The following is a 21,490-nucleotide window of genomic DNA, read 5'->3' on the forward strand; positions in this document are numbered from 1 at the left end:
CTAAAGGTCACGTCGTGGTTTTTAACGGTGTGAAAATAAAAAGACCTGTTATAACTCGCATTGTTTGTTTCGCCCATTCATGGTCATTCCTGATCAGTTGTGGAAAAACAGAGAAAGCTGTAACAGGTGAATGCTGTCCCTCCAAAATAACAACTAGCTCCAAATCCACTAACTTACTCAAAGTTTCATAAAGATTTTAGGTGTGAATGTCAGTCATGATTCTTAATTTCAACACAAATCTTGAGACTTGAGAATATGAAAAGCGCTATATAAATTCAATTTATTATTATTATTATTATTAACACTGCATGTGTAATAAACTGGAGGATATTCCCAGACTTTTAATAACAACTATAACATGTCTTTGTTTCAGCTAACATCTTCTGTGTTTTAAAATTAAAGATGACTGAATAATTAAAAGTTGAAACAAATCAGTCGGACAAAACAACCTGCAATTTGGAGATTTTTACTTGATAATAATTGACCCATGTGAGTCCTACACATCCTACAATCTGAGCCATCTTTTGCCATTGTCTCATTGAAATGTGTTTTGTTGACGTTTTTTTTCTTCCTATTTCCTGTGTCCTAAACATGAAGGAGTGGCAGCTATCCCAGGAGCCTTTACTGAGAAGATTATTAAAGGCATGGCGTCCTTCAACGAGAGGCCGATCATCTTCGCTCTGAGTAATCCCACCAGCAAGGCCGAGTGCACCGCGGAGCAGTGCTACAACCTCACTGAGGTACACATCAGACGCATTGAAGCTGAAGCATTAAAGCAGCATATTCTTCCTAATCAAGCATATTCTTTTAATTAAATATGTCTTATTTTCCCAGCTGTATTTATTTTATTATTGGCTTGAATTCAAAGTCGAAGTCAGCTTTATTGTCAAAATTACATACATCCAGAAATCTCGAGATACCGTTTTCCGCAGTCCCACAGTGTGACACATAAAACAAAACAAAAAGGGCCTAGATAAATGGGGTATACAATTTAAAGTGTTAATGATATATTTAAAATGTTCAATTGATGCATTGCTACATTTTCTGGCACATCACTGCTCCATCTGTAATTTATTGCATGTGAATTTGCATAAAACTGCTAAAAGAATCCACGTGCACTTTTACATTTCAGCTCTCTGCAGTCACACAATAAAAAAGCCCCCCAAATCAACCAATAAAGGACACTTTGTTGTTTCCACTGAAGTGACTCACACTCTCTCTTTGTGTTTCCTTGCTATCTTTCCTCTCCGCTCTTCTTCAGGGCCGGGGCATCTTCGCCAGTGGCAGTCCGTTCGACAAAGTGACGCTAGCTGACGGGCGCAGCTTCATCCCCGGCCAGGGAAACAACGCCTACGTCTTCCCCGGAGTCGCTTTGGGCGTTATTGCCTGTGGAGTGCGCCACATATCTGACGACATCTTCCTCACCACAGCAGAGGTAATGTCCTCAGTCACCATACGTCAATGATTCCATGACATGTATAATGAGGACGTGATTTTGTGACACGATACACTTTTTGTTTTGTAAAATAACATCTGTAGTGTAAACTCTAGCTCTGACACCAGCTAGATTTTCCTCCATTTAGTTCACACTTACATCTTTGTAGTATTTATAAAGGGATACATACGTTTTTATAGGGTGATTTTATGAGGTACTTGTCCATAGTGTGTGTTTTACCTACAGTTGATGGAAGGGACCAGGGCAGCGGCATAAAAAAGTTATTTTTGTTTAAAAATGTTGGTCAAAATATGTTAACACACCAACCAATAGGCCCGTTCACAACGCAGTACTTTTCCCACTTTAGTTCCGATATAGTTCCGAAATGTTGCGTTCACACCAAAAAGAGCCGTAACTCAAATTAGTTCATGAGAACCTTATCACCCCCTGCTATACCTCATTCACACCAACGGTGTTTCAGGGTCGGTTCGGAGCTGGAGCTTGAAAAGCACCGGGTTTTTCTGTTACACCGCAGCGGAGCAGCCTCTTAGCTCCGGAATCCGGTTCGTTTCAAGCACAAAAAAATTGTCCGGCCAGAGCAAAAGCACCACATACGTCACGCTTACGTCGAGGCGGGGGCAGAGACAGATCAACTCCTGAACAACAACAAAAAGCCCGCGTTTTATCCAGTTTGTACAACGATGGAGAAACTTAACAAGAGTTTCAGAGTTTCAGTGTTTCTGCCATAGACTGTATATATAAAGGTTTCTGCTCATGGTGAAGCAACGTGTCTGCGTGTTAAGGTGAAACCTGAGCATTCACGTTGATCACCTCTCATTATAACTCATTATAAATCTATAAAACTATAAATATTCAACTTTACTTCACGTGTTCATTTGAGAACAGCTGTTACATACCTGGGTGAAGGTTACAGTTCATTTAAATGAAAGATACAACGTTACTCCACACTCATGGTTCAGTCCACCTTAAGAAATAAGACCGACCTCGGAAGCAGTTGTGTTTTAAAAAAAACCTTTATTGACACGAGTACACTTTTTCATAAGAATATAACTAAACCACAGAAATGACTACAGAAAAGCTGCAGATAGAGCCATGAGAAATGAATGCAACTGATTTCATCCGGCGGTTTGGCTTTATGAAGCAGACACGCAAACGGTTACGTCATGACGCAAACGATGACGCAATGACGCATTACCAGTCGGACTCTGGGCGGTGTGAAAAGAGCCAGAGCTAAACCGAAGAACTGGTTCTGAACCTGAAAAGCTCTAGCACGGAGCTTGAACCGGAGTTGCGTTGGTGTGAATGAGGTATAAGAGAGCAGGGACTTTCATGGGAGAAAAAGGTTCCTGTGTCTGATTGGCTGGGCGGATTGCAAACCACGCCCCGTAAAACTCCCAAAACGTTTTGTGAAGCCGCCATTTTTATTATCCCGCATTAGCATTATTAGCATTAGCATTAGCCCAGCGCAGAAACGCAGAGAGACTAACTTATGGCAACACAAAATAAAACATGGGAGCGGTGGAGATGAGCTAGTCCCCAACTCCGGGGACTTCCGGCCGGGGACTTTGGGTGGCAGTATACGCCGTGAAGTGGTTTGCGGCCTGCCAGTAAACCCAAAGCAGAAGAAGAAGAAGTGACGTCAGCGGCTTCATTTGCCTAATCCTCCCCCAGGGACTTATTCCGGTGTGAACGCGATCTGTACTTAGTTCATGAGAACTAAAGAGTTCTCATGAACTAAGTTCTCATGAACCTTTATGGGAAAAGTACTGCGGTGTGAATGCGCCTAGGCAAGGCAAGGCAAGGCAAGTTTATTTATATAGCACTTTTCAACACAAGGCAATTCAAAGTGCTTTACAAAAAATGAAAGAGATTAAGAAAATGGCATTTAAAATCAGTCAATTAAACATTAAAAGAAAAAAAAGCCAGTGTAAAGACTTCAGAACTGGAGTGATGTGATCCACTTTCTTAGTGTTAGTGAGGACTCGAGCAGCAGCGTTCTGAATTAGCTGCAGCTTCCTAATAGATTTTTTAGTGAGACCTGTGAAGACACCATTGCAGTAGTCGAGTCTACTGAAGATAAAAGCATGGACAAGTTTTTCCAAATCCTGCTGTGACATTAGTCTTTTAATCCTAGATATATTCTTTAGGTGATAGTAGGCTGATTTAGTAACAGTTTTAATGTGACTGTTGAAACTCAGGTCAGAGTCCATGACTACACCTAGATAGCCTAATGGTGACACAGGTAGACAGAGGTGCGAGAAGTACTCAGATCGTGTACTTGAGAAAAAGTAGAAGTACCAGCGTTACAAGTAAAAGTCCTGCATTCAAAATGTTACTCAAGTAAAAGTACAAAAGTATTGAGTACCAAAAAGTAGAATCCCTCATTCTGCAGATTGGTTCATTTCAGAATAATATATATCCATCTTCTATAATATATTATTATATATGTATATGTGAATACATACATATATTTATATGTATATATATTTAGACCATTGACTCATTGAAATTACTTTGTCTTGTGGTTTTTGAGAGAGCATTGTTAACAGATTTATTTCCCCTTTCCTGAACCGCCAACTGTAACCCTTATGACTGTAGATGAGTAACGTTTACAACCTTACCTAACTTTGACTCTCCTTATTCATCAAATCATTCTAATTGTTCCAGGCGATATCTGAGATGGTGACGGAGGAGAACCTGGCTGAGGGGAGGCTGTACCCTCCTCTGAGCACCATCAGAGAGGTGTCCTTCAAGATCGCAGTGAAGGTCAGTGACTCCTGCACTATTACATTTTGAAGTTTTGAGGGGTATTAAATAAATCTAATCCCTTTCCTTTTTTGCCAGATTGTCAACTATGCATACAAAAACAACATGGCTTCTCTGTACCCTGAGCCAATAGACAAGGAGGCGTTTGTCCTGTCTCACATCTACAGCCCAGATTACGACTCCTTCACTCTGGACAAATACAGCTGGCCGGAGGAGGCCATGAACGTCCAGGACGTGTGATTTCTGTCTGTCTCTATCCTTAAATCAATATGCTACGACCGCGTATCAGGGCCATCGCAGGTGAAGACAAATTAAAACTACACAAAAGTGAAGGCACTTAATTAAAAAGGAAAAACCCCACTATTTTTCAAGGTTTTTTTTCTCTCGTAAATGTGTGGCTTTATGATTTCTGAACTTCGATTTATAGTTTTATGATTTCAGAGAACATTACAATATTTTTCCTGTGAGTTTTTCTCGTACATTTACAAGTTTTATCTTTATTTTGAATTGTTTCTACCTTAAATGGCCCTGATACTCCGTCCTACTATGCTGCCGTGGTGTAAAGTACAAGTTATGCATCGCCTCTACCCAGAAACTTCTCCAATTATTCTCTAATATGTTAGTGCCCTCCTTGCAGACGTACAGTGATCCATATAATAGATGCCAAACTGTTATTCTCTATGACCTTTTATGTGTTATATTGTCAAGTACAAGTTTCTATTTCCTCTTTCAGTGCTTTAATTGTTGTCTTTTCAGTTCTCTGTACCAGTTTGAAGGATTGAATGAGTGAAATACTCTAAGCTGCATACACACCCAGTATATCAAATGTCATTAGCTATAACTACATCTATACACATTAGATTATCAAGCTGTTCACGCAACGCTAAATTAATTTTGACAGCTAATGCAGGAAATCAGAGAGCAGATTCTCACAGCAACGCACAATGCTTCCTCTTGTCTTGACACAAATCTACAGAAGACTCATTTTGTAACTTGAAACATTGAACAAACTCTGTGCCTCGTCCTGTGTGACCTCAGGACATCACTGCTCCATGTTCTGACTATAATTGTTCAGTGGTTCACAAAGAGGACAAATGTGGCTCGACACTGTAGCCACTTCTCCAATTGTACACTCCCATCTGTTCACGAGACTAAAACACTCCACAGTCAGCCTGTCATTCTGTTTCCCCGCGAGAGTCCGTTCTTCTGGATGGAAAGCACTTTTGTTCTCTTGAATGTGTTCAGAAAAAGCACCTTCAGGATGTTTTTTGTATACAATGGTGTGTTATTCCTCTAGTTTTGTACAGAGCCTTATGCTTGTTGTGGTGTTTTTGCCAAAAGTTATCGATGAACTGTATATTTTACAGTGTCTTTAACTCCTAGCCAACATGATGCTCTGCCAGCTTTAGTACCGGCAGATATGCTTGAAGTTTTTAAAGGGAACATGAAACTTTTTGAATAAAATGGTCAACTAAATGTGAGAGTCATGGCTTTTTTTCCTCTCTCTTTGAGACAAGATTACTGCATGAAAGACTTGAGTGCATAGGTATCCAAACTACGACATTTTGAGTCGGCCCTCAGCAAATTCAAAAAGTATAATGTAATACGGCCCACAAATTAAACTTGAGCTTTTCTTGTATTGTACTTATTAAATATATCAAACATATATTACACAGTAGTGATCATGTGTTCATAAGCCCAATTTACAATACATTTAGTCAATTACATTTGACTGAATTACAATTAGAGTCGATAAGAAAAAAGTCCAATAACTTCTATGCATAACACACTTGAAATATACCCTTCCTATTTCCTCTTATAATAATCTATCTGGAGCTCCTGTTGTAAGGGATGAGTGGCTATCAAATTAAATTAAACTCTCCGGAGAGCTGGGATGTAGACTGTTTATTTTTCTTAAAGCAGATTCAAGTAACAAGCATTATTTACCTAGTTTTGATTGATTTAGCTAACTTATAACAAAGGTCCCATGACATGGCCATTTCTACTGATCATAATTCCATTGTTGAGGTCTACTAAAATAGATTTACATTGTTCAATGTTCCAAAGTGACATTGGTTTCTCATACAGCATCTCTGTATAGTATCCTATGTGTATTCACTCTCTGTCCTAAACGGCTTGTTGGAGCTCCTGCCCCCCCACTGTGCTCTGATTGGTCAGCTCGCCCACTCTGTTCTGATGAGTCCACCACTGTTACAGCGGAACATCAGTGATTATGTGTTACAATGGCGTTTGTTAGCAACCAGAAAAATGACACCAGTAATGACTAACAGATGAGAATGCTGCGTGGGGTCTGGGTGCCGTGTTGGCGGGACGTTGCGCGGCTCGCTGCTGTGAGGAGCTGCGTGGGACCGTCTGCGAGACATCGCGAATGGACGCGGGAAGGGGGGTGCTGAGGGGGCTGCAGCACTCCCATCTGCGAGGCTCCACTAGCAAACTGCACATCTCTGGTGGTGGACCCATACACCGTTTTCAGTCTCAGTCTTTCAGTTGTTTGCTAAGTTTTGTTTATCCTGTATTCAGCCTCTCTGTCCTGCATGTTATTCCAACAGGAAGCAGCAATAAGGACTGATGTATTGGGGATTTAACCATTGCCAGCAAGTTGTATAATAGTTTTTCTTTAGTTTTCTTTTCAGTTTGTCCGAGACCCAAACACATCTGAAAGCTATTTGCACTAATTTTTCATTTGTTCTGTCGACGTCTTTTTTAACATTTAAGCCGTCATGGGTGGGGTTGGTTTTAATCCACTTCTTTATAGTCCTCTTATTTCTTTAAAATGCTTGGAATGAAATTACTGAAAAACATTTTGAAGCCCAGATTGTTTCCTCTTTGGTGCATAAACAAGTGAACATTTCAAATAATTCCCTATAGGAGAGCCCTTTAACTTACAGCAGAAAGCATTTGAATTATAAGTCCTTTGGAATGAGCATCTGCAGTAAATTGTGTCTATTTAAAAAACATGTGTGAATGAAACTGTTAATGCTGTTCCTATTTATTGCTGTGTCCGTGTTTTAATGATGCCCTCTTTGCCACATCTCTCACACACACACACAAAATTAAACAAAAAACCAGAGCTACTAATGCTGCCGTGTTAACAGTTTAGTTTATTGAAATGTACCAAAGGTTTTAAGATCAGGAAAATGCAAGATACCAGATGCATCACCATGTCATGATCCTGATTTATCGTGACAATTATCATACCCACATTTTATCGATATGTTATTTACCTTAATCTCGAAGCTTCTTCAATCTAATCTCCAGTTTGAGAAAGCGAATGACAAAACAGAGTCATGAGCTGCTCGTCTTAAGAGTTATTAAAGCAAACATTTGACAGTGATGATGCTGTTCTTATTAAAATGAGTTTTGACAAAGTCTGTTAAAAGTCGGCGTCTGATCGTCGTCAGAGACAAGCAGGATTAGACAGGCACATATTTCTCTTTGTATCACACAGACCTGATAACCACCTCTCCTTCAAACTTCGCTGTCTTACGATAAACATGGGACGGCATAAAGGATAACCGTTAACGTAGAAAGTAACATTAGCAATAGGAACTGACACAATGTGGATGGACTCCAAAGATACACAAATAAAGCCAGACCTTCAAAGTGACGTTTGAGCATATAAAAGCAGAAAGTAAATCCCAAAAGTAAATTGTGGAAAATGATGGTCAACCAGAGTTTCAGGTTGCCTTTAAATAACAAGTTTTAAAATAAATTTGTAAAGAAATGTGGATAAAAGTAATATAAATGCAGTCAGTATTTAACTTTGGTCTGATAAAGAAGTTCCATTGATGATATGTACTGTAAACACCTAAATTAACATTAACTATAAAATAAATCCAACACATTTATAGATGATAATTAACAAAGGAGTATTTTGCAGAACAGATAATCAGAGAAAGCAGTGTTTCATTTTAAATAGCCTGACCTAATTAAGTGTATTCAACATCCGAACATAATATAATTTTAACACCGAACAGCCTGAGGAAAATCTCGAGATGAAAACTCACTGAGTCTTCAGCTTTGGCACAACTAACGAACAAAGATATGCATAAATATAAAGTTTAAACTGCAACCTTGAAAGCATACCAACCACAAATATGGACAACGTAAAGTCTCGATGATTTCCATTTCATTCTCTTTGGCGAAACCATGTCGGTAAGCAGTATTTCCAGGTGGGTTTTTAAAACTTGCCTGTGTGACGTAAGTATTTTAACTTTAATTGTATGGTATGTATTCATCTTTATTTAGTTTGGAGAGTTACAGTTTACTCGCAGTGGAAGCTCAGACCAGAAAAGAATGAACACAAGAGAGTTGGAGAGCTAGTCTTTTTACATGAGCTGCGTCCTATTCTTTTTGGCAATCCAAGCTGATGGGAAACGCTTGACTAACTTTGTGCATCTTGTACATTTACCCAGGAATATGCCACACCCTGTTTGTAATGCAAAGACTTTCACGCGTGAACCATTAGACCCACTCATTGTAGGGTTACCTCATTTGGAAAATCACTTAAAATACATTCAGTTGAAGGTAAATCTTTGTGATTATTACTTTAAAAATGCATACACACACACACACACACACACACACACACACACACACACACACACAACACTTTGGTACCAAAAGCAGATGGAAAGTAACAATCACTGCGCCAAAGGCTTTGGCATTTTCAGAACAAAATTAGTTTAAAAACAAACCAAAACAGAGAACAGTACTTTGAATCAGGCAAATCTCTCATTAAAGATCGTATTTAAAGGGTGTGTACCTTCGGAAAAAACATCACATAATGAACTCCTCAACAACAAGATCCAGTATCGTCATCCTCTCCTATGTAAGTTGTCTCTTTGTCTTATCTGGACAAACGTACGACAAAAGCGTGTCTATCATGTTCTTGACGATGACCGGCGGAGGATGCAGGGCGTGAGGAAGGTGGTGAGCTAAACTCATCTCCCAGGCGTCCACTAGCAGCACGTTCAGCCCCTTGAACATGGACCTGAGCACCTCGTCCAGCTGCAGGGAGTACCAGTCGCTGTTGTACAGGCTCACCTCCGGGTCCAGGGCCTGGAGGTTCCCCGAGCGAATCACAACCATCGTCCCCGGCGCCCGGTCCAGAAGTCTCACCAGCGACCGCCTGACGTGACGCAGCCGCCGTATGTACACCTCCACAGGAAAGGTGCTGAAATGGGCCCAAATACTGAGGACCACCACAGTGTTTGGCCCCCCGGAGAGGCCGTCCAGCTCGTTTGAAACGTACCGCAGTTCACTGGCCATGACGGTGGAGAAGCGGATGGGCGGGCCATGGCAACGGTACTTCAACAGGATATTATGGGTGCTGTCCACCGCCATGAAAGGCCCCACGTTCATAGGACTGTTCAAATTGAACTCCCTCAACCCTGGGGAAGGGGAACAGATGGAAGTTGCAGTGGGAATATACAAGTTAGTGTGAGAATGAGGGAAAAAGAGAACTCACCTGGTACTAAAGTGATGAGGTACTCGAACCACTGTCTGACGGTAGAGTCTCCGTACATGTTGATCACCTTGTTCTTCAAACACTGAGTGACAGCGGATGATTCGTTGAACTGGCGCATTGTAATGCCACTTAATGGCCTCCATGAGTCCTCGTAGTAATATCCAGACGGGGCTAGCTTAATTGGCTCTGGTTTTACACTGCTGCTTTCTACCTCTACCTCTGATGCAAAGCGAGAAATGTGGCAAACAAAATTAAATTAATGGAATAAATCAAAGCAAAGGACATGAGGCACACACTCTGCAGGGATACTGTACCTTTCCTGGGGGGCAGAACGTCGATTCCGTCGGGTCCTGAAGCGTGTATGGGAACTTTAATGTTTACACCACTATGACAAAAGACAAAGAATGAATGAGGTAAAGGTTAAGACTTAAGATTTTCATTGCCATAACTACCGCATATGACAATAAAGGCTTTGAACCTCTGAAGTCTGGTGTTATTCAATCTTTAACTTCCGTTAAACTGGTTTTAATTGTTGAGGACAGTTGAGTCCTTTCTTTGTCAGAGTGCTTTCCACATTTCTGTGTCCTTGACTTTAGTTGCTTTTTTATCGTTTTTAGAGCCCAACATGTTTTAACGAATCAACTCCTTACACTATTGACATTACAGATTCCTCTCATCCATTCGTTGGACTTATTTTGACTTTGTTTTTGGATTATAATTCACTTATTTCTTAAGAATACTATATACTATGTGGCTATAGATATATATATATATATATATATATATTATGCTTTGAACACTAACTCTTGTAAGAAAAATGAATATATTTATTGTTTTGGTCTGGAGAATAATGCCTTACTACATCTCAAATATATATCATATTACGATTAGTTTCCTCCGCATTACAAACCTCTGGAAGAGCAGTGCTTCCTTGTTGGTGATGAGGTGTTTCTGGTAGCCTGCTTTGGCGTGGTTGATTCTGCTGTCACAGCTGAGCATCTTAGGCTTGTAGCAGTACCAGGGCTCGCCTGTGTAGAGGTCAGTGTAGTTGCACAGAGGCTGCTCAAGGGGCAGGCACATGTTGCAGACTGTTGTTTCAGACAGGAAGCCCAGGCGGAACAGGCTCTTAAAAAACACCCGATCAGGCCGTTCCTCCCTCAGCCTTCGCAGCACAGCCACCGCTTCACTCGGGTGCACCAGTGTGATCTCAATCTGTGCAGAACCCACCCAGAGAAGCGGGAACATAGCAGAATAAAATCCGTTCTTGTGGTCCAGCACTTTACCCGCTACGCCTGCTCCCAGCTCTGGGGAGTGCAGTCTGGCCAAAATGAAATCCCCTCCGTAGCGCTTTGGACGACCCTGGAAGTCGTGCATCTGGACAAGCGCCTCCAGCTGGTCGCCCACATGCCACTCCCTCCCTCCCTGAGTGGGGAGGACGGCGAACAGGCTGTGCACGGGGTCGCTCGTCTGGCGCAGGGCGCGGGGTGAGGAGCGAGGCGGGGGTCCAGGCCAGGTGATGGAGTCCAACAGGTAACGTTCCTCCAGTTCATCTTCAGGCGTTGGTTTCTGGCCCAGATGTGCACAGAAGGAGCGGTTGTGATGAAAGGTGGGCAGATTCACGGGGAGGAAGGACGACTGGATCCTGCTCTGGAGCTGGTAGAGGGCTGAGATAGTGTGGCAGTTCCAGTTCTGTAGAGAAAGGAAGGAGAGTTAAGACATGTGACCATCGGCCTATCATAAAAATCCATAAAAGGAATAAATACTTTTTACAAAAGCTTTCTCAGTAAAAGTCGAGTCGAGTCAAGTTTCTTTATATAGCATGTTCATAAATACCGGAGTTGGCCAAAGTGCTGTGCAAGTTTAAGTGAACTGCACAAAAATAGGAAGTTAATGTGCAACATAAAACAACATTAAATGGTTTTGGATTTACAAAGCAATATTATATAAGCACAAATCCAAAAGAAAACCAGAATAATACTTTAAATATAATTTTTTAAAACAAAGGGTTGTGTAACATTTAAAAAAGGACATAAAGTACTAAACATATATAAACGTGGGGATCTTAGAAACTAGAAGTGGAGAAATTATAGTCATCCTTAGTGTCAAAAGTTATATAAAACATAACATTTCCATTCAGTTTCTAAGGAATTGTCTGCACTTTAACTATCCGCATAAGCTAAAGCAATATCAAAATGAAATGAAGTAATAGTAGGGTGATTCAGTAAACCCATGTAGCAAACTTCTCTCCTGACCTCCACAGTGTGAATGTTGCGCAACAGGAAGATGAAGCCGGACAGGGCTAGAAAGAGGAAGATGAGCGCATATTTGGACACATTTCTGCACATGGTGACCTCCTTCTGTCTCCCATGATCAGGCCCGGTTTCACTCAGTCGTCACACCGGCGATGATGGCATCATAACATCCTCAGCGACTGATACTGGCAAACTCTGTAATCGAGAAGGGTGAACAAACAAAGTACTATGAGTATGAAGAAACATTTAAAAATCATATTGTCTTCACCTTAGGGCTGGGCGATTTGGCCTAAAAATAAAATCGCGATTTTTTTTCTAACTAATGGACAATTTTCGATTTAAACCTCGATTTTTTTCTGTTTTTTTCTAAACAAACCAGACCAAGGCAACATTTAAATACATATTTTCTTTATTAACACAATACAAATAAATGAGATTACCAAGTAGTCTAGGCCTATGTGAACAAATCAGTTGTTCAAGAATAAAAATAATAAAATAAAAACAGCACCACGGCACTTGGCTGTCATTAATGTGCAAAGATTTTTTTTAAATCAAACTGAAAAAAAAATGTCTTTTAGGCCATCCCTGAAAAAACTTGTAAAATGAAATACAACAAATAATAAATAATGATAATGAAATGAATAATAAAAAAATACCCTCAAACAAAATAACATCCCTTTAACTTTCTAGGAAGTTGTCTACAGGTTTTTCGCGAGGAAGACAAGCCTGTCTACTGCCTCTGGCTTGAGGCATGCTCTTTGGCATGTTACAATGTTACCCCCCGTACTGAAAACCCTCTCCGAAGGGTGGCAGGAATGGAGAGATATTTCTTGGCCAGATTACTCAGTCTTGGGAAGTTAGCTTCATATAGCTTCCACCACTGCAGTGGGTCTGTATCAGGGTCTGTCTCAGACGACAACAAATAGGATGACAGCTCAGCTTCAATTTTGTCCTGCTCTGACTGGGAGGTAGACGACACTGTCAGTTGTGATGTGTGGGTCGCGAACGAGCCGGCTCTTTTAAGTGAACGACGGGAGCCGGCTCTCGCCTGCGAACGAGCCGTGTTTTTGTTTTTTTTGCGGAGGGATCTAGATCGGCATGAAGGCACATTATGCAATGTGCACATTATCCCGCTTATTAAACATGGCCACATTCTCAACAAAGTAACGACATGACTCCTAATATTAATTGAAATGCTTTTATGGATTTAGAAAATGATTTTATTGACTTAAAAAATAGTTTTATGTATTGATTTAAATTGACATGCATCCGCTAAGAAAAGTAGTCCGTTGTTACTGTTTGAACTAACGTAGCAACGGCAGGAACTGCTTCGATAGTGTTTTTGAGGAGCTTTTTTATTACAGATTTGAAAACATCGTTGCTTGCTTTAAAAGTAGCACACTTCATGATGTCAGACCTTGGGAAGTATCTAGATATCCCTGCCCTAATGCCAAAGTAACTGCCAACTGAATATGTGTCGCCGTTTGATGTCTATGTCTGGACCGCTGCGTAAAAAGGAGGGTTTCTGCCCCATTACTTCTCTTCTTACTTCTATAAGAATAAAACACGGAGGACGGAGATCTCTTTTCCTCCCCCCTCTACAGACCGCCCAGCAGCTGATCTCAGAGCACGCTCCCCTCTCCTGCAGGGGGGCGTGGTCAGCTGCAGCTCACAGAATCAGCCCCCTGCAAAAACAGCGCTGGAAAGAGCAAATAGAGCGAAATGAGGCATGGCTAAAATGCAAGATATTTTTGGTATTTTGAAGAAAAAAAAAATGTATATACTTTATATAGGTCGATACAGTAGCCCCTTTTTTTTAAATAGTTTGTATAGGTGTTGCTATCTGTTTTGTGTAGCGTGGTTCTACAAGCAAGTCAATGCATTCATTGGGTGGTATCAGAGATTTACACGGGTGAAATGCAATGAAAACAATTGGCCACAGCAAATCATTTATATTAAACTTTATTTACTTTATTTACTCTTGAATACTTCAGTACAAAGGATGTATTGAATAATTTAAGTGATATATGTGTACACAGAGCTGCAGATCGGGTAGTCACAGGCAATGTGGCTGAGTTTTGTGCGCGTTCTGGAAAGTGAGAGAGTAAGCTACTACGGAGTCCCTTAAAGCAAAACAAATCTGCGGAGTCTAGAAATGTTTTTAAATCGCGATTTTTCGGTTCAGCCATTTCACAAACCGTAGGAAAGTAAAAATGCAAATTAATCGTTAAAACCGAAAAAATCGCCCAGCCCTACTTCACCTTTCCTTTATTTCTGCTTTGGGTTTATATTTGAACTTGCATTTTGTGAACTGATAATCAGTTGTATGCACAGTCAAATGTCCGTCTATAAAAAATGGTTTGGACCCATTGATGATGACGTTCCACAGTGATAACCTCTATGCATTTTCCTTCTTTACAGCTTTCCTTTTTAAATGAGTACGATAGGTCAGACTGCAACTAGCATGGCATGAACTAATATGAACAGATTCCTGATAAGAAATTGCTTTGAGCTACCAACGTGTTGCGGCAGGAAGGAACTTGATCCCCTGTTGCAATGAAAGGCTGCAATGTTCCTACTAGGGATGGGAATTTGAAAGCAAATGTATATTCGAATATTCGACCCCCAAAAAAACGGTTAACCGAAATGTATATATCCTATAAAAAAAAAAAAAATTGAAAAATACATCCAAGTCAAATTTGTCAAATGTATTGAACTGTTTTAAGTCCTGAGAAAGTCAAATAAGACGGTGTGTAAAACTACACTGCCCAGCCAAAAAAAAGTAACCACTTTGATTTAACTAGGCCAGTAGGTAAGGACTTTCCAATGGATAATAACTGCAGCGATGTTTTAGCTGAATACACGTTTTTTAACCCTAACTGATGCAGTTAGTCACTTCTTTAATGTTTGTTCTTTCTGATGTAAAGTCAAGGTTGTAACTGTTTGCAATGAAGTTGTGGGGTGCTGAACTGCTCTTTTGATTCTTTTGAATTGTGATATATGAGGGTGAGCAAGCATCTTGAGGAACATTCATCATTAACTCCTCCAAAAAATATAGTTTATTTAATAATAACACTGAATATGTGAATCATAACACTGATTGACAGCTGATAGGAATTATATAATTGTTAATATTATCATATTAATTCAGACAAACATCGATGAGACAGTTAATGAATGTACTTATTGCAGCAGTCTGCATAGATTTGGTACCTCTGCTGGTCTAAGAGTGAAACAAACTAATTCAGTTATTGTTCAGTTAAAATTCATTCAATGATGTCTGCCACCTTATATATCTCTATTTAAGGCTTTACTCATGTGCCACAATAATGTCACCTAATGTTATTGAGTTAAAATATAAATATTGTGGCTTTCCAAGTTAACATTGATTGATATGACTGTGATTAAATCAGCATATACTTCTGCCAGGGGATGCCATCCCTCAAAATCTCCTGCCACCCTATGAATATTTTTCTAGATCCGCCCCTGGGTGGGGCTAAAGTGGGGCTAAGCCATTTCTTGGTATGGCTGTAGCCTACCCCAGGAATACCCTGGCACTGGCTATAGATAGAAAAAATTACAAGTACGAATCGGGTGACCGTCAGGGGAGTCTCAAAAAACCCACACACGAATGCACAGCGATCCATGCACAGAAAGCGGGTTGTGTTTGCAGGTGCAGCGGTTTTAAATGGAAAACAAATATGTTTGGATCAAAAAGACATATGTAAAACTTTTTTCTGTATTTGGATTTTATTGACATGTATATAAAACGGAACACATTTGTGTGTGCATTGAAAAACACAAGTGTGGATCATGAAATACAAGTGTGAATCCTTCTGTGTGCATGTGTGTATTATGAGACTGTTCTGAGCCCATACATCTACAGTGGTTTAATGTAACTAAGTACATTTACTGAAGTACTGCACTTAAAGTATTTCTTGAGTATTTCTACATTATGCTACTTAAAACTTTTACTTCACTACATTTTGTAGGCGAATGTTGTATTTTCTACTCACAATATGTATTTGACTTATTTATCACTAGTTACTTTGCAGATTTCGGTTATTAACACAACATATACATCGACACACATTATTATAGGTTAAACTACCAAGTAGTGGTTCAAGTAATACAAATGAACCCCACCTTACCTTAGTTCAACATTGAAGGGATGAAGACATTAATGCACCAATAATTGTAATACAATTGATAAAATAATTAAATATCTGGTGCTTAAAATGGCCATTATGCATAAGTGCACTTTTACTTTTGGTAGGCTACTTTTTTATTCAAATGCTTTTTGACGAACTACTTGAGTAACATTTTGAATGCAGGACTTTTACTTGTATTTTTACACTGTATTACTACTTTTACTTAAGTAAATAATGACTATACTACTATTAATGACTACTTCTTCTACCAATGGATCTATCTAAATCGACTATTTTGTTGGTGTTGTTGGACCTCTCGAACATTTGCATTGCAGTTCAAATGCTTCTTTTATCCACTAAGGCTAGTCCAAATCAAAGCTGCTGTGCCAGTTGTTAATCCGACACATCTACCCACGCCTATTAATGTCTACAAGTTATATAATGAAGATTTAACAGCCGTATAAATCGCTCTGTCTTTTAGTAGTGACTCTAAAACCTCCCTGTGGTTCTTCCATCTTGAGACATCACAAGGGTTAGCTGCTGACTATCACATGAACGGCTAACAACAAATACACCAGGATAATAACATGTGACATATACGTGTGAAATCCAACATATAATGTCATTCGTATATTTATACAATCATGTAAGCTAATGTTAAACCAGCTAACGTTATATACGGTTAAAGAGCCATGTATGCTCCTTTACTTACGTCGAATGGTAACCATTAGCTGGATATTGGACCGTTGGACAGCCGGAGGACCGGGAGGGGAGGGGGGTGATGTTAACGGTTCTGTCAGCAGGAGAGGCGACACCGGCGGCTTGGGTGGCAACTCAGAGTCGGTGGTAGACTGGAGGAGCGTCAGCCTATGGTCCTGGGTACCGACCATGGTACTGACAGCTCCGGTGAATAGGACCCGGGAGGGGGTGGGTTTAAAAGGGTACGTCGGTCTTGCTGTTGCGTCCTCTGGTGGTTAGTAGGCTACTAAACACATAACCCTGGAAGCCTCTCAAAGTAAAGGATATATAACGTATCTCCACACAACAAAATACATTGAGAGGAAATGCATTCATTATTAACTAATTCTCATAAATACAGTACAACCCCTTTATCCTGTTATCATGCATTATGACCTGGTAAACATTTACTCACAGGGTTCGAGTTAGAAACTGAGCTCTATGGGGGTCATTAAAACTAACGCACACACTAAAACACACAAACACACACACACACACACACACACACGGTCCGTGTACTTTTTGTCAGTTTGATTTTTCGTTTTAAACAAAAGCCAAAAAACGGAAATACCAGCCTTTTTCCGTTTTTTCGTTTTTTATTTAAAACGAAAAAACGGGAAACCAAAGCCGTTTTTACGTTGTTGTTGTCTGAATAAAAAGACCGATAACGAGAAAACCTAATTAAAAAAAGGTAAGTGTACGTTTTGTTAGTTTGATTTTTCGTTTGAACCAAAAAATGAGAAAAATGAAAATACCAGCCTTTTTTCGTTTTAAATCAAAAACGAAAAAACGTGAAACCAACGCCGTTTTCCTGTTTATGTTGTCTGAATCAAAAACGGATAACAAGATAAAAACGGTCTGATTTTGGTTTTTGATAACAACTTCATTCAATGTTCCGTTTTGTATTGAAGAATGAAGAAAAGCAGTCCGCTTGACCGGAAGTTAAAGAACATATTTCAAAATAAAAGACACGAGGCTATAATGGCAATGCTGTAAAAGACCCATAAGTCTGACGACCCTTGGCCCCCCTGCTTCCGGCACCCATGCTGACGAGGATACGTTTATTTCTGCATTCACATGCAGATATGCGTTTATAGAGATTAATACAAGTATGCAAGCTCTGTGCATAATTGTATTCCTTGACTTCCGGTTTGTACTGTGTTGGCAAATCCAGTGTCCAGCTTGTCGCTGTGTGACAACGTCATGTTTGTTGCATACCTGCAAGATTTACCTGTGACAAATGCCAGCGATGTGAACAGAACTGTTGCCCTACTTTCACCTGCACCCAGCAGCAAGTGGGAGAACAATATATCATACAGTTCACACAGTAATGGAACAGTTGTTAAGCATTATTTTGTCCAACTAGTCTCTACATTATGAATTTGATGTGTGTCTAAACTGCTAAGAAGCTGACAGCTGAGTTAGAACAGAAAGACATGCAGGCCATAATCACTAGACGCTCAAAAGAGGAATGTGTGTGTAAGGCTTACATGAACTGAATTGAAACACTGTCCATTAGTTGATTAATAAATAAGACATTCAAGTCAAAGTTTTAGGCATTTTCATTTGTAGCAGGCTGTAAATATGGACTATGAATGAACACATGCAATGTGGAAACACACAAACAGGTTTATTCTCAATACTCATAACAGTATCAGACACAATTACTTTACTGAGAGTGAAGATGACATGAACATAGTATAGTACTGAAGACAACATACAGTATATTGCATTTACCTCTTCCTCTAACTCTCTCTCCATTATTGGCCTCCATTGTTGTGCACAACAAAGTGTTCAAGCTCAGGTTTCTAAGTGATATCATTTTTTTTGTGCATTCTGGGTGCAGGGTTAGTAGGGCTAACCCATATCTGTTCAATCAACCCAGTCTCACGGCATTTCGTGTTCACCAACACGATTTTGAATCTATTGATTCGTGTTCACCAACACGATTTGCCCCTTTTGTTCGTGTTGCACAGCACGATTTTAAAAGCAATGTATTATTTTCTACTGCCTGCAGCACGTCATTAGGCTTGTTTGAGACAAGCGAGACCTGCGCAGACCTGCGCAGTTGCGATCAACGTCTTGCTAGTGCGTTGCATGATGGTTAGTCATTTTGTCCGACTTGCTCTGGAGGCCCGCCTACATGAGACGTTGAAATCTCGCGGGACAAAGACGCCCGCAGCCTTGAGAGCGAGGCGCGGCGAGGCGACGCAGTTCCTCTCCACGGGCTGCGGAAGCGAAATGCTTGATGGGAAACGACTCGCTGGTATCTCGAGCTGAGCGCTCATTGGTGGTTTTTACCACGTGCTGCTGATGAAACTCTCCAATTGGCTCGGCAAAAGTTTGTTGTTGTTTTGTGTCTGTTTTACGTCGCCACATCCATTCCCATTTTTCATCATTGTTCCACAATGTTTATCATCATGAAATGAATATCCATATGTTTTATACTATACTTGCACTGCTTACCGTTTTCATACTTTATATATCTTAGCATATTCATACACACTGTTCATACTGCTCACAGGCTGATATCTAGTGTATTCATACCCCTTACTGTTTATTCATCATTCAATTCATTCTATATTTTATTCTGTCTATTGTGTACATTACTTTTCACTTTACTGCTTGTCGCACTCCTGGTTAGAAGCTAAACTGCATTTCGTTGTCTCAGTACACCTGTAATATGTGCAATAACAATAAAGTTGAATCTATTCTTGAGAAGGAACAAATGTATTTACTTAGTAACTTCTGGTCACTTTCCAAACAGTCTCAAGGAGGCAAGAGTAAACCCTCTCCTAAAGAAACCCACTCTCAACCCGTCTGATGTTATAAACTACAGGCCTGTCTCTCTCCTCCCGTTCCTGTCTAAATCACTTGAACGCGCTGTCTTTAAACAACTCTCCTGTTATCTCAATCAGAACAACCTTCTGGATCCGCACCAGTCTGGTTTCAAGGCAGGTCACTCCACAGAAACTGCTCTCATTGCTGTCACGGAGGAACTGCACACTGCCAAAACTGCATCCCTCTCCTCTGTCATCATCCTGTTGGACCTGTCTGCTGCATTCGACACGGTGAATCATCAGATCCTCCTTCGCACTCTCCAAAAACTTGGAGTTTCAGGCTCTGCACTTTCCCTCCTCACCTCATACCTGAAAGACCGTACCTACAGGGTGACTTGGAGAGGGTCTGAGTCCGACCCTTGTCAATTAACTACGGGGGTCCCTCAGGGCTCTGTTCTTGGTCCCCTCCTCTTCTCCTTGTACACAAACTCGCTCGGATCAGTCATTAGCCCGCATGGTTTTTCTTACCACTGCTACGCTGACGACACCCAATTAATTCTGTCCTTTCCCCGCTCAGAGACCCAGGTCGTCGCACGCATCTCTGCTTGTCTAGCTGACATCTCTCAGTGGATGTCTGCTCACCACCTCAAGCTCAACCTTGACAAGACTGAGCTGCTCTTCCTCCCGGGAAAAGATTGTCCAACTCTTGACCTGACAATCAACATCGGCACCTCAGTTGTTTCCCCGACTCAGACTGCAAGGAATCTGGGTGTGACCCTAGATAACAACCTGTCCTTCACTGCAAACATCGCTGCTACAACCCGCTGCTGCAGATACACGCTTTACAACATCAGGAAGATACGTCCCCAGCTGACTCAGAAAGCGACTCAGGTTCTGGTCCAGGCTCTCGTCATCTCACGCCTAGACTACTGCAACTCCCTCCTGGCTGGTCTACCTGCATGTGCCATCCGACCTCTGCAGCTCATCCAGAATGCAGCGGCTCGTCTGGTCTTCAACCTTCCTAAATTCTCCCACACCACTCCGCTCCTCCGCTCCCTTCACTGGCTTCCGGTAACTGCTAGAATCCACTTCAAGACACTGGTACTTGCTTACCGTGCTGCGAATGGATCTGGCCCTTCCTACATCCAGGACATGGTTAAACCGTACACCCCAGCGCGTGCACTACGCTCTGCATCAGCCAAACGACTCGTTGCGCCCTCGCTGCGAGGGGGACCCAAGTTCCCATCGGCGAAAACACGTGGGTTTGCTATCCTGGCTCCAAGATGGTGGAATGAGCTCCCCATTGACATCAGGACGGCAGATAGCTTGCTCATCTTCCGGCGCAAACTGAAAACTCATCTCTTTCGACTCCACTTCGAGCGTTAGAACGATTAACGAAGCACTTTTATACCAATAAAGGTCTGGATTACCTAAAGCCAGTTGAGTAGCACTTGAAATGTTTGGCTCTATGAAACCTGATATACTTATATGATTCTGTTTTCTTCAAGGTTGTGTCTTCCTGGTCGAATGTACTTATTGTAAGTCGCTTTGGACAAAAGCGTCAGCTAAATGCAATGTAATGTAATGTAATGTAATGTACATATCTGACATTAACGATTAAACACATGTGTGCATTCTTTATAAATGCAAACCGAGTCAAGCCGACTCCGGAGGTGACGGTATGCACCTTAAAGTTGTTTGCAATCCGCCAAATAACCGAGAGAAGAAGAAGAAGAAGGCGAAGAAGAAGATGAAGAAGAAGAAGCCGACTCGTAGCTGTCCGACTTCAGGCGAGCTTTTTGAGACCTCCCCCGGCTGCGATCGGCTACTCTCGTCTACTTTCGAGGCGAGCCGCA

The 21,490-nt window shown here is 41.0% G+C and overlaps 2 protein-coding genes across 2 annotated transcripts in view; one reads left to right on the forward strand and one right to left on the reverse strand.

Annotated features, from left to right (window-relative positions):
- me3 (malic enzyme 3, NADP(+)-dependent, mitochondrial) overlaps positions 1-5,698 on the forward strand; it is a 21,193-nt gene extending 15,495 nt beyond the window's left edge. The window contains exons 12-15 of the mRNA XM_034213790.1: positions 598-740; positions 1,262-1,435; positions 4,124-4,222; positions 4,301-5,698. Of these exons, the coding sequence (XP_034069681.1) occupies positions 598-740; positions 1,262-1,435; positions 4,124-4,222; positions 4,301-4,462 (578 nt within the window). The 3' untranslated portion in view covers positions 4,463-5,698. The remainder of the gene's footprint in view (positions 1-597; positions 741-1,261; positions 1,436-4,123; positions 4,223-4,300) is intronic.
- Positions 5,699-7,324: 1,626 nt separating this feature from the next.
- Positions 7,325-17,042, reverse strand: nxpe3 (neurexophilin and PC-esterase domain family, member 3). The gene is made up of 6 exons (XM_034213822.1): positions 16,829-17,042; positions 11,966-12,160; positions 10,624-11,402; positions 10,028-10,098; positions 9,714-9,932; positions 7,325-9,636 (listed from the first exon to the last, which is right to left on the reverse strand). The coding sequence occupies exons 2-6, from the start codon at positions 12,056-12,058 to the stop codon at positions 9,071-9,073; spliced, it is 1,728 nt and encodes a 575-aa protein (XP_034069713.1). The 5' UTR covers positions 12,059-12,160; positions 16,829-17,042; the 3' UTR covers positions 7,325-9,070.
- Between the last annotated feature and the right edge of the window lie 4,448 nt (positions 17,043-21,490).

The sequence above is a fragment of the Gymnodraco acuticeps genome, unplaced genomic scaffold (genome assembly GCF_902827175.1).
Source record: "Gymnodraco acuticeps unplaced genomic scaffold, fGymAcu1.1, whole genome shotgun sequence".
Lineage (NCBI taxonomy): Eukaryota > Metazoa > Chordata > Actinopteri > Perciformes > Bathydraconidae > Gymnodraco > Gymnodraco acuticeps.

Excerpts from the sequence above, each read along its gene's own strand:
- nxpe3 (XM_034213822.1), bottom strand. The coding sequence starts at position 12,058 with ATGTGCAGAAATGTGTCCAAATATGCGCTCATCTTCCTCTTTCTAGCC. Across the intron at positions 11,403-11,965 it reads GCAACATTCACACTGTGGAG|AACTGGAACTGCCACACTAT; the intron begins GTCAGGAGAGAA and ends CTTTCTCTACAG. Across the intron at positions 10,099-10,623 it reads GAAGCACTGCTCTTCCAGAG|TGGTGTAAACATTAAAGTTC; the intron begins GTTTGTAATGCG and ends CTTTTGTCATAG.